Source organism: Taeniopygia guttata, chromosome 3 (genome assembly GCF_048771995.1).
Source record: "Taeniopygia guttata chromosome 3, bTaeGut7.mat, whole genome shotgun sequence".
Taxonomy (NCBI): domain Eukaryota; kingdom Metazoa; phylum Chordata; class Aves; order Passeriformes; family Estrildidae; genus Taeniopygia; species Taeniopygia guttata.
The window spans coordinates 81350786-81362960 of NC_133027.1; the positions used below are offsets into that span (position 1 = coordinate 81350786).

Below are 12175 nucleotides of genomic sequence, written 5' to 3' on the forward strand. Positions count from 1 at the left end.
GGGGACGCACAGAGAAATAAAATGCTCGGTAACACGCACTGACGGTGTCCATAGGCGAGGCGTCGGCATAGAGCAGTGCTAAGCATGGAGGGAGAAGAGGAGGGAGAGGAGGAGGAAGACTATATGTCCGATTTATTTATTAAGTAGGTAGTTCTTTCTCTCTTTTTTTTTTTTTTCCCACCCTTCTTAAGTGATTGTAAACGTGTTTGAAAAAAACACGTTAATATTTACTGGAGTTACTAACTCACAGACAGGATGTCAGGCCAGGCTTGCCCATGGCGAGGCGGGTGAAGGAAGCTATTCAGAAAGAAGAAAAGCAAAAAGAAGCCAATGAGAAGAACAGACAAAAAAGCATAAAAGAAGAAGAAAAAGAGAGACGTGACTTGGTACTGAAAAGTGCATTGGGCAGTGAGAACAAAGGCTTTGCTTTGCTCCAGAAGATGGGCTACAAGAGCGGCCAGGCCCTTGGCAAAAGTGGTAAGTTTGTTGCTCTCTGGAAGTGTGTGTCAGTATTCAGTTAGACCTTAATATTTTACAGGCTGCAACTCTCACTTCATTTGTTGATGGGTCAATAAGTGCCTCTTGGAGAGCATTATAGCATTGCAGAACTGTGAAGGTGATGTGACAGAACAAAATATGACGCCAAATCCCTAAAACTGAAGTAAAAATAGTACAGAGTATTGAGGGATGCAATGGAAGCGCAGCACTTGCAGCTCAGTAAGTGCACTTGCATACATGCATACCTACAGGAATTGCATTAAGGATGTTCTGATGGTTTTGCAAAGCTAATAGTGTTAAAAAAAAAATCAGATCCTCTTGAAATTTATAGTTGGATTTTGAAAAAGAAACAGTGCACACTGGCCTACCCTTACGAAACCTTAATAGATGAAGAAAAATCAGTAAAACAAGGAATCAATAACTGCTGTGCCAGTTCAGCATCTCTGGCAAACAATCACAATAAACTAGCCCAGACAAATTCTTTTTATTCTTCACCACTGCTATGACATTGCAGAATGAAAAGGCTCCAGAAGGCAATAACAAAGCAGTCTTCATCACAGGCATCTTACACCTGTCATGTCAACACCTTTTCTTTCACAAAAAAAGAAAGGATATAGGATATAGGACATAGGATTCCAGCAGACAAGCCAAAAAAGAGAGGGAGTTTCCAGTACAGCTATGTCATTTGTAGTGCACTAAATGTATACTGATTGGGAAGTTTTCAACTTCCAAGCAAAAAAAATCACAATAATGGCAAAAGCAGCTTGCCTGCTTGAATACACTGCACAAATCATTGTGTGAGAATAACTCAGGTTTCTAAATTGACTTTTTTTTTTTTCTCTCACAGGAAAAGGCATTGTTGAACCTATTCCTCTGAACATAAAAGCAGGTTTGTAGTGCTTTCTGATTTATTTAGTTGGTTATCAGAGCTTTCTCAACTGCTTACATTCATGTTTTGAACTTACATAGGTAGAAGTGGGCTTGGTCATGAGGAATTAAAAAAGCGAAAAGCTGAAGAAAAACTGGAAAACTATAGACAAAAACTCCATATGAAAAAACAAGCAAATGAACAAGCTGCGGATCAGTTCAGGTAAAGTCAGACAACTGATATTCCAAGGAATGTCGAAATAGCAATTGTTTTTATGCTTGATATTTGGTTATTCTTTTAATGTGCTAGTATAATGTTTTGAATGAAGGGTGAGAGTTACCATACAGAGTAATTGTTTCTCAGTTCTAAAGCAAAAGTAGATGAACACTGTAATGCTAAAAGCATGTGCTGCACCCTTTAGTTTTGTAATTGTTAATAATGCAAACTATACATACTAACTTTTCTCAAGTCATATGCGGCTTTTTTAATTGGAGAAACATATTTTGAAATCTAAAATCCACAGATATTTCTAAACACTATTGGTACAATGGTTTTAAAAGTCAGGGTACATTTTTCAAGTTTGTATTGTTTTGGCTTTCTTCTGATTTGCTTGTAATATATGGAGAAGAGAAGCTGAGGAAAGGCTGTAGCTTTTGCAGATGTTTAGTGAACCACTATTTTATGTCAGGAAAATCTAATGAAGAAACAGTGTAGTGTGGTCAAAAAAGGTATCTTGAAGGTATAATTCTCAAGAAATACAAGTGTGCTCCCACAGAAATAATGTCAGAATGACTTCTTAACTTCAATGTTGTTCAGGTCTGAGAAAATTAGTAGGAATAGAATCTTAGATTTTCGAGTTTTGTAAAGCTGTGGACTGTAACGCATCTGTCACTGTGTGTCTGCCTGCTTATTTACCTCTGCATGTTCTTAACAGAATAAGATTCAAAACCAAACAAGAAGAACGTAAGATGGAAGGGGACCTGCGAAAAAGCCAGAGGGCCTGCCAGCAATTAGATACGCAAAAAGTGAGACCTGGGGGATTTTCTGGAGGGTTAGAAAGAAGACTTAAGAGGTTAGAGATACAGGCTGCAATGTAATGGTTCAGTTCTTGGAAGTTCTCTAAAATTTTGGGGTAACTAGTTTAAGTCTTTATGTTTGACAACACTTCAGTCCTCTTAAAATATTTCAAAGTCTGTGTTTGTGCCATTAATATAGTTGAAGATGCACAACAACCTCATGGTAACTTACATGAAGACATGTGGTTTTGCTTCTGCATTCTTGTGGTTACTTCTGAGCTGTTCGCATATCTTCCAGTAGCCAGTATCAGGCCATCCTATATAATGGTGCTGTTTGCTTCAAGTGAGGGAGCAACATCATCACACAGTGATTCACATTGGGAATGGACTCTGGAAACCATTGTGTTCGGTCTTTGTCCTCAAGCAGAGTCACTTAAAAGTAGGTTCTCGAGGACCAGGCAGATCTTTAGTATCTCCAAGAATGGGGATCATCATTGAGGGAATCAGCAGATTCACCAAAGCAACATTGAAAAACACAAACTAAAAAAAAAAAAACCCACAAAACTAAGTGCCTTCCACTTGCAAGGAGTAACATTGGTAATAGCAGTGAGCTACTATGAATTTTTACCACTGGAAAACTTCTGCCGAGATTGTTCAATATTACTTAGTTTGCTTCAAATCAAGTCAGCTGAATTAAGCTTACATCATCCTTGTTTACTTTTCTTCCTTTATTTTCACCTGAGGTGAATTAGGAAGCACTGTGTAATCTATTAATAAAATAACTTGGGTCATGTCTTACTGATAAACAAGGGTATCTGCTCACAGGCTTGGTGTGAGATTATGTTGCTGTGTAGCCTTGCACGTACCAAATATAGATGAAATAAAAGTAGGTGTTAACATTGGCATGCATTCCGTTGTTTAAAAAAAGTGATAAAAGTTGACTGCTGTACTTACCTATAGCTTTAGTAATTCTTGGTTATACTATACATGCAAGTTCTAAAGGCTAAAAGCTCACTTCCTAGAAATTAGTTTTATCCAGCATCTTACAAGAAAACTTAAAAAGACAGATAACTTCCATTTAAATCCCTTGTTACTTAAGGATATTGATATTCCTAAGGAGGCTTGGTTTTGGATAGAACCTGAAGAGGAAGACAAAAAGGATGAGGAAGACAAGGAAGATGAATGCACAAGCGCAGACTTAAGTGTAAGTGTAAGCTCTTCAACTGAATTAATTGCTCAATTCAAAATTAAATTTAATATTCCTTGAAACAGTATATATATATATACATATATGCATAAAGGATATATATATACACACACATGTTTCCCACACTGTAGTAAAGGGCCTCTTTGCAATCCTAGAGCAGTGTCTTTTATAGTCATTACAAGATAAAATATTAAATATTAAACCACTGATTTATTGCTCATTTGTTTTGAGGCTGATCTTTGAAAAAATCAGCCTAGAAATTAAATTTTAAACATTTTTGTTCCTTAGCCAAGATACGTGAGATCAGTTACTTGCTTTTCAGTTTTAATTGTGCTTGATGTTTAGAGTCACTAATTTCTGAAAATGCTTCACAGATTATCTCAAGATGGACACTGGAAATACATATTTAAGAACTAGATTACATTGCTGTTGTTAGCCTTATGTGTTTGATTGGCAGATATTAGGTGTGAAAAAAAACCACAGAAAATACCATATACATGAAATCAGGTGGCTAAGTAATATTTTTAGCTCTCTTCAGTGCAGGTTTCTTAGCTGGAAAGAAGGATAAGCAAACAACAGCCATTAACTTTCAGAGATCATGAATTCCTGTGCACTCTTCTAGAAATGTGGGAAACTTCACGTCTTGCGGAGCTACAGTGTTGTGTAGCTTTTCCGTAGCATTAGGTTAAACACTTAATTTTAGCAAACCAGCAGCTCAATGTGGTTTATGTCATGTGAGGCCCAAGTCATCACATACCTGTACATATCTCTAGGTATCAGAAAAGCTACACATCCTGACAGCCTATTTGAGAGAGGAGCACTTCTATTGCATTTGGTGTGGAACAACCTATGAAGGTGAGAGTGAACCATTTTGTAGGTGCTTTACTTTGCTTATGCAGCTAGACTCCAGCTGTAGAATATATCCTTGGTTTTTCTCTTTCTGCAGCTTCCAAATCTACATAGCTAATTTACTTTCTAGGCTGCTGATTTTTGCACAAAGCTTTGTACATATTGTTATTGTGATTGTTAGCCAATTTTTAGGTTTATATGCAGAAAAACCAAAAGCAAACAAACAAAAAAAAACCCACACAACAAAACACAACAAATGATACTGAAATTTCTTTGAATTTATATTAAAATTTAATTCGTTTTGAGAAAATACAATTCAGATATTAAAACCAATACCATAAAAATCTGCAAAAGCTGGTAGGTGTTTCTGAAACAATTAGAACACCATCCAGTTCCACAACACCAAAGAAAGTAGAATTTGTGTTTGCTGTTTTAAAACAAATTTGAAAGTTACTAACTTGTAAACCTTGAATTCTATTTAATCTGTTCTACATGGATTCTAGAAATATTTCCAGCAACCATTTTTTCCTTCGCTGAGCTGCATCTACTCACTTTTTTCCTGCTTTTCCTGTAGACTCTGAAGATTTATCTTCAAACTGTCCTGGAGACAGTGCTGCAGATCACGACTAAAGCCAGTCTAAATGAAGAAGCCCTAGATAAGTATGTATAATTCATAGTATCTTTTAGAAGGCTTGGAGCTGTGCCATACTCAAGAATTCATACCAAAGTATGCAGAAGAACAGTTTAAGTTGACAAGCTAAATTCATATTTTCTGTTTGATGCACAATTTAATAGGAATTAAAACTCGGTCTTTGTAATTGAACTAACATAATTGAGAGGTTAGTTGAGTCTTTCACATCTTTACCTGCTGCCCAAATGGTAATAAAATTCAAGTATGAGTAAAGGCATAAATATTGGCCAATCACTTTATTGTATAACGTGTAAAACTGGGTTTTTTCATCTTTACAGAGATGTCTAAATACCAGAGTGGTTTTGCTTACTATCTTAAATTTGGTGGGTAAAAAAAAAGCTTGTGAAACATGACAGTGACATTACTTGAACCAATATTCTGTTGTATATAAAGGTGCATATTTTCCATAATTAAATAGAATTAGATCATGATGGTGGGTTTTAATTTTTTACATAAAGATATATTTTAATAGACCTTTTGTTTTTTGTTAACAGCAGTTGCTACTATAACTAGCCATTTATAAAAAGTTGATGCTGAAGTATAGAAATACTATGCAGAGAAAATATATCACAAACTACTTGTACAAACTCAGTATTACTTAACAGCAACAAGGTAATGATACTACTTTGCTCTGTCCGAAAACTGTAAAGGAAATGCAACGAAGATATTGTCACTTATCCATTTTCATATTATGAATAGTTTCATAGAATTGTTTAGGTTGGAACAGACCTCTTAAGATCATCAAGTCCCAACTATATGTTAATTTTATCCCAATAGATTAAAGAGAAAGCAGAAATAGTAGTATTTTGTCTGTAAGGATATATAATTTCTCACAGATCTTGACTGCTGCAAAAAAAATACTCATTAGTCTAGCATAGTGAAATACTTTATGAATTCCAGTCAAGGATAAGGTTAGGAGAGCATAAAACCCTGGTGGAATTCAATCTGGCTAGGGATGTCAAGGAGAAGATCAGATTCAAGAAAATCTAGAGAACCTAGAAGTGCACAACTCCATGGGACCTGCATGTTGACATGCATCCACTGGTCCCTAGGGAACTGGCAAGTGAAGTTGCTTGAGTTGGAGTTGTTCATTCTGGAAAAGAGAAGGCTCCATGGAGACCTTAGAGCAACCTTTCAGTACCTAAAGGGGGCTGCCAAGAGAACTGGAAGGGGACTTTTTCTAAGGGCATGTAGTGACAGGACAAGGGGAATGGCTTAGAAAGGTTGAGATAAGATAGTAGGAAGAATTCTTTATTGTGAAGGTGATGAAGCACTGAACAGGTTTCGTAGAGAAGCTGTACCCCATCGCTGACAGTGTTCAAAGCCAGGCTGAACAAGATCTTGAGCTATGTGATCTACTGAGAAGATCCCTGGCCCAGGGCAGGGGGATTGAAACTTGATGATCTTTAAGGTCCCTTCCAACCCAAACCATTCTATGATTTTATGTATGTCATTCATGATAAAGAGAAAAAAAGAAAGCAGTGTAAGGCCTTACAAAAGTACATACAATCACATTCTTATTTAGCAACAAATACTTGCACCAGAACATCAGTCATTTTCCTAAGAATATAAATATCTTCATTTGTATTAATTCTTTTAGAGCAGTCACCCACTTTTAACCCATTTAACATTTCAGAGAAAGCATACAGTACTTCACATATTACCTATTTTTCTGCTTAGAAATCTCTGCTCATTTGCTCTTCTGGAGTTATGTTGACCCCACATCAATGAACAGTTTGACAAGATAGAGCTCAAAGACAAGCCCCTGAAGGTCCAATGTGCCTGTTTTTTCACCCTGCTGCCCCACACCACACAGAGTATTTCAAGTTCAGGCAAGGCTGAACTCTGAAGGATACAACTGAAAAGCAGCAGAGAACCTGTTGTTCCCTTCTGTGGGGCTAGCAGTGGGCACATCAGATGTACTAAGTACAGTTATTAAGGGTTAGGCATGCCTCAGTATTACAATAAGGGACTAAAACCTAGAAGCATGGGAATGTTTAAAGTGCTCTCTTGGCCTAGGATTTCAAATGGTTACTACTGAGGCAATTGGAGAATTTTCCTGTATTAATAGCACCTTGAATGTTCCTTTCCAAAAAAGACAACCATACAAATCTAAATTTTTCAAAAAATTGAGATTTGTTCTAAATTTGATTTCCTAGAAGCTAAGTGTTTAACATTTAAATTCTTAAGAAATCCTCATTTTACAAGTTTAAATTCTAGAGCACTGAAGCTGCTAGGTCAGCAGCAGCTGTGAAGAGATAAGAAAACTTAAAAGTACTTTAAAGTACTTAAAGTGAAGAATAATGTGCACCTATTCCTAGAATCTTTTCTGCCAGAACTAGTCTTGGTACTAATGGGAGCATTGCAGTAATTACTAACAATATCACTGAACAAATCAGAAAGGTTTGAGTTACATACCACCAGACAACAGTTCTTCCATGGAAAGCAATAGATAGTAAGGAATAATGGATGCAACACATGCAGGGATTTGCCACAACCCAGTTAGCAGTTCAGCACATCAACATGATCTTTGAAGGGAAAAGGACCAGGTTCTTATTGTACAAAGCAGTCCAGCTCACCCATAACCTATGTTTCTAGGTAAAAATTGCATGTGATTTCTTGCAGAAGTGCCCTGTCTTGCAGCTGGCAGACATGAATGCTGATGTGGCCAAGGAAAAGACACACCCCAAGTCTTGTTTCTAACATCTGCTGTCATTTCATCGACTGTAATAAATTCATCAAACTCTGGATTTAAACACAGTGCAAAAGGACATTTAGTAAGAATAATTTCTAAGTTCCTTCTCTTTATCAACAGACTTAAGAAGGTCAAGTAAATGAGATATAGTGATTCTTGCTGAAGGGTCCGTTGAAAGCATCTTTTTGATTATGGATGCCTGCAAAAAAAATTAAATGTCAATAGATTTTTTTTTTTTAAGTTAGTACAGTACTCAAAAAGTATATTAAAATGTCATACCTCTATTGAAAAATGGTTGTTGAAGCACTCTGGAAGGTCACCTTTTCTCACAGAAGGCCATATCTGAAATTAATAAAAGAGAATACTTCTGGTATGCTTTCATTTGTTATGTTTTGTATCTCCACCTTATGACCCATATAGTTTACTGAAGTAGTTAGGAAAACACAAATCTGCAGGAAATGTAAGGCTTCAAACAGTAACTGCAAACAGTTTGAAAGTTGGGGCTTTTTTCATTTAGTTGTGCTTTGGTTTAGTTTTATGGCCTTTTCATCAATGTTATCCAATTCTAACCTTAAAAACTTCACACACAAGAATGACATGTTTGTTTCAATCATCCTCTATTTCAGAACCATTATCTTTCTTTCCTTAATTTAAAAGTAATGGATTTATATCGTCTAATGACATTATAAGAAAAGAAAAAAGCAAGACAACCGAATTTCTGTTTGCAAGCCAAGTAGGTGTGCTTCCTCTTTTTAATTATATTCAGTACCACACACATATTTCTATGTAATTGCATAAAATGCTACGTGGAGCAACTAACAGAAGATTTGTAATTACATGCTTTAGAAATGGCTTTTGGTTAACAATTTTTTTTCTATCTGACACTGTCTCTCACAACATCCTGATAGGCAAGCTCAGGAAGAGCAGGCTGGACAAATGGCTGGTGCGGTGGACTGAGAACTGGCTGAACAGCAGGTCCTAGAGGGTCACACTCAGCAGCACAGGGTCTAGTTGGAGGCCTGTCACCAGTGCTATTCCTCCTAGCTTCAATACTGAGCCCAATATTGTTTAATTTGTTCTTCAATGACCTGGATGAAGGGGTAGATGCCTCCTCAGCAGGTTCACTGATGACACAAAGTTGGGAGGAGTGGCCGATACCCCAGAGTGCTCCACAGTCCTTGAGAATGACCTGGACAGGCTGGAGAGATGGGCAGGGAGGAACCTTCTGAAATTCCACAAAAGGAAATGCAGGGTCCTACACCTGGGGAGAAATAACCCTGGGCACCAGCACAGGCTGGGGGCTGACCTGCTGGAAAGCAGCTCTGTGGAGAAGGACCTGGGGGTTCTGGTGAGCAACAAGCCATCCATGAGCCAGCAGTGTGTCCTTGTGGCCAAGAAGGCCAATGGAATCCTGGGTGCATTAGGAAGGGCACTGCGAGCAGCTCAAGGGAGGTGATCCTGCCCCTCTGCCCTGCCTGGTGAGGCACATCTGGAGTGCCGAGTCCAGTCCTGGGCTCCTCAGGACAAGAGAGACATGGAGCCCCTGGAGTGGCTCCAGTGGAGGGTAACAAAGATGATTGAGGCCCTGGAGCATCTCTCTGATGAGGAAAGGCTGAGGGAGCTGGGCCTGTTCAGCCTCGAGCAGAGGCACTGAGAGGGGAACTCATCGATGTCTGTGAGTATCTGAAGGGAGGTGCCAGGAGGATGGAGCTGAGCTCTGCTCCGTGGTGTCCATTCTGTCAATGGGCAGAAACTGATGCACAGGAAGTTCCACCTGAACATGAGGAAGAATTTCTTTACTGTGTGGGTGACTGAGCACTGGAACAGATTGACCAGAGAGGTCAGGGAATCTCCCTGACTGGACATATACTGGACACAAGTCCAAATAACATGCTCTAGGGAACCCTGCTTGAGGAGGTAGGTTGGACTAGATGACCTCCAGAAGCTCCTTCCAACTTCACCCATTCATGTGATCATTCTGTGATTCTGCAAGTGGCTTTCTGGGTAAACAGATCAGTCTGCTTAATTCATTAGCTGCTAACTAGTGTAATGTCTGCCTAAAGATGACAGTCATGTTCTTGGACTTAGCTGTGTTTCCTGAAACATCAGCTATTCCTATAAACCTGGCATAGCCAGCCCTTTACAAGCACTATCCAGTAAAACAACAGCTCCCAAAAACTTAAAGGGTTTTTTTCCCTACTCTTTTGTAGTAACCCTACCTGCTGGGGATCATCAGCTGAACCAGTTATTCAGCACAGAATAATCAACTTTGCATTTACACGATGTTTTTACAGCAGGGCTTGCCAGCACTAGAGTTTATCATCTTCCATTAAGTGAAATTCTTTCTAATCTAATGGAGCAGCTAAAGACCATCCTAGGACTTTCCATCCACATAACTTCCCCACCTGCCTGCAGAGCACAAAATTATAGTTTAAGGAAATCATGCTTTTCCAACTGTAAACACCATGGAACTGTGCATGCATTTGCAGTCAACTGTGAACCGGAACAGGTGGTCTGAGGAAGTACTGCAAGGTGGCTGGAGAGAGCCAAGTTGAACAGACGCACTGGTATGATCTTTTCACTGGCAAAAGGATCTGATTAACAGTGTTCAAAATCTGAGTGCCACTACAAGAACTTCAGACAAAATACCCAGCAGCTACCTCACTGCCCTAACAAAATGTAGGTTTGCATATAAAAAGCTAAAAACACATACAGGATAACTTTTTTTAAAAGCTTAAGTAACATGGGGTTTCTTTCTAAAATAATATCTGTTTCATTAAAGCAACGTGTTCCAAATCACTTTTGTTTTCATCTTGGAAAACTGCAAGGGTTTTGATTTGGTGGAAACTCTTCTTGCTCCACTGTGCAGTGAAGACAAGAGCATGGCAGAGACAAAACTCACCCGTCCATAATTTTTATTTTCTAAAATTAGAAAAATACTCCCTTTAAGTTTCTGATCAAAGGAAAAGACTTGTAAGAAACTTGACATCCTTTTTTGCTTGACATTATTCTTTAGCATGCTCAGACTTTAGTGTATGTGTAGTAGGACAGAATGAAATAAACTTTAGTATTTCTTTCCCTCAGTTACAACATATCAACTGAGGTGTGAGGACTTACAGGCTTTATGGAAATTAATTAAGGAAAAAAATGTAAATAGAGATAGTACTCAAGATAAAGAGATTCTTTCTAGAACACTATCAATATGTGATACCAGCAGGCAAAATAACAACAGTGGGAGTTTTTAAATTTAAAGTTTTTAAATTTTAAATTTAAAGATTACATACCTCAGATTTTTCATGATGAGTGATTGCCGAAAGAATTTCAAACCAAATTAATCCCAATGCATAAATATCTACTTCCTTTCCATATCTGACCCCACTCTAGAAAGATGAGAACAGAACAATACAAGCATCAAATCCAACTGGAGAACAGCACTTCTTAAAGCAAAATTTGAAGTCAGCAGAAGCTTCCACTCCAAGGCTACAGGACTGCCCCAATCAGTATCGTTCTTAGTTGTTAACCCTTTCTGCCTCAGACCTGTTAAATAGTGACTATAATGTCACACTGAACACCCTGAAATTAACACTTCTACAGACCTATACAGATAAAGCCAATACTGCCCTGTGACAAATAATGAAACAAACAGAGAAACTCAAATGATGCAATTAGCAGGGGCCCTAAATTCAAATATATATCTGGCAGTCTTTACAAGAGCATTCCTTACAGCATGCAATGTCAAACTGTATGTTCACACAGAGCAAAAAACTTTACCACACTTGTGGTAAAGCCTTCTCCAGAGTACAGTTATCCTCTCATACAGTCACCCCAGGAACTTTAGGCAACCTGCTTTAATAGTGAAATTAGGATTGAGAACACCCAATGCTCAGTTTATAGCGCACATCTAATTACAGAGACACTAATACAGCAGGATAATTACCTGTTCTGGTGCCATATACGATTTTGTTCCTCTGTTCTCAGTCAGAGTCTCAAATGCCACAGAAGTCACAAGACCGAAGTCACCTATTTTTATTTTATTATGTGATATGAATATATTCTGAGGCTATTTTTGTATATATAAATAAAAAGAAGAAAAAAAAATCACCAAATGACCAAGGCTTATCATCAAGCATAATCAGCCACAGAAGTGTTTCCCATAAAATCTGATGATTGTCTAGAAAGTAGCATTAAGAAACTGATGGTGTGGAAAGAGGAATAAATTAAATCAGTTTTTAAAAACAAACTAGATTTCAAGTAGTACATTCTGCAGTAACAGGACCCGTTTTCCACTAGCTCAGTCATAACTGTGTCATGCTTTAATTGCTCTTCAAATACATTGTACATATAACATTCT

At 37.9% G+C, this 12175-nt stretch overlaps 2 protein-coding genes across 9 annotated transcripts in view; one reads left to right on the forward strand and one right to left on the reverse strand.

The window, feature by feature from the left end:
* GPATCH11 (G-patch domain containing 11) lies at nt 1-8197 on the forward strand. 2 transcript variants are annotated; one of them, XM_002191175.7, is made up of 9 exons: nt 1-143; nt 251-477; nt 1346-1387; nt 1468-1588; nt 2301-2391; nt 3482-3586; nt 4363-4444; nt 5013-5098; nt 7755-8197. In XM_002191175.7, the coding sequence occupies exons 1-8, from the start codon at nt 85-87 to the stop codon at nt 5066-5068; spliced, it is 783 nt and encodes a 260-aa protein (XP_002191211.4). In that variant the 5' UTR covers nt 1-84; the 3' UTR covers nt 5069-5098; nt 7755-8197. The 2 variants fall into 2 exon arrangements, with proteins under 2 accessions (XP_002191211.4, XP_072783297.1); XM_072927196.1 differs by having other exon boundaries at nt 3500-3586.
* EIF2AK2 (eukaryotic translation initiation factor 2 alpha kinase 2) overlaps nt 4707-12175 on the reverse strand; it is a 25582-nt gene continuing 18113 nt past the window's right edge. For 5 of the 7 annotated variants that reach the window (XM_030268458.4, XM_030268466.4, XM_030268462.4 and 2 more), the window contains 4 exons: nt 11762-11884; nt 11109-11204; nt 8104-8166; nt 7880-8023 (listed from right to left, as the gene is read on the reverse strand). In XM_030268458.4, the coding sequence (XP_030124318.4) occupies nt 7904-8023; nt 8104-8166; nt 11109-11204; nt 11762-11884 (402 nt within the window). In that variant the 3' untranslated portion in view covers nt 7880-7903. Of the gene's footprint in view, nt 8024-8103; nt 8167-11108; nt 11205-11761; nt 11885-12175 lie in introns of all 7 variants that reach the window. The other 2 variants (XM_002191203.6, XM_012572448.5) reach the window with 1 other exon arrangement.

Excerpts from the sequence above, each read along its gene's own strand:
- GPATCH11 (XM_002191175.7), top strand. The coding sequence starts at position 85 with ATGGAGGGAGAAGAGGAGGGAGAGGAGGAGGAAGACTATATGTCCGAT. Across the intron at positions 478-1,345 it reads CCAGGCCCTTGGCAAAAGTG|GAAAAGGCATTGTTGAACCT; the intron begins GTAAGTTTGTTG and ends TTTCTCTCACAG. Across the intron at positions 2,392-3,481 it reads AGCAATTAGATACGCAAAAA|GATATTGATATTCCTAAGGA; the intron begins GTGAGACCTGGG and ends TTGTTACTTAAG.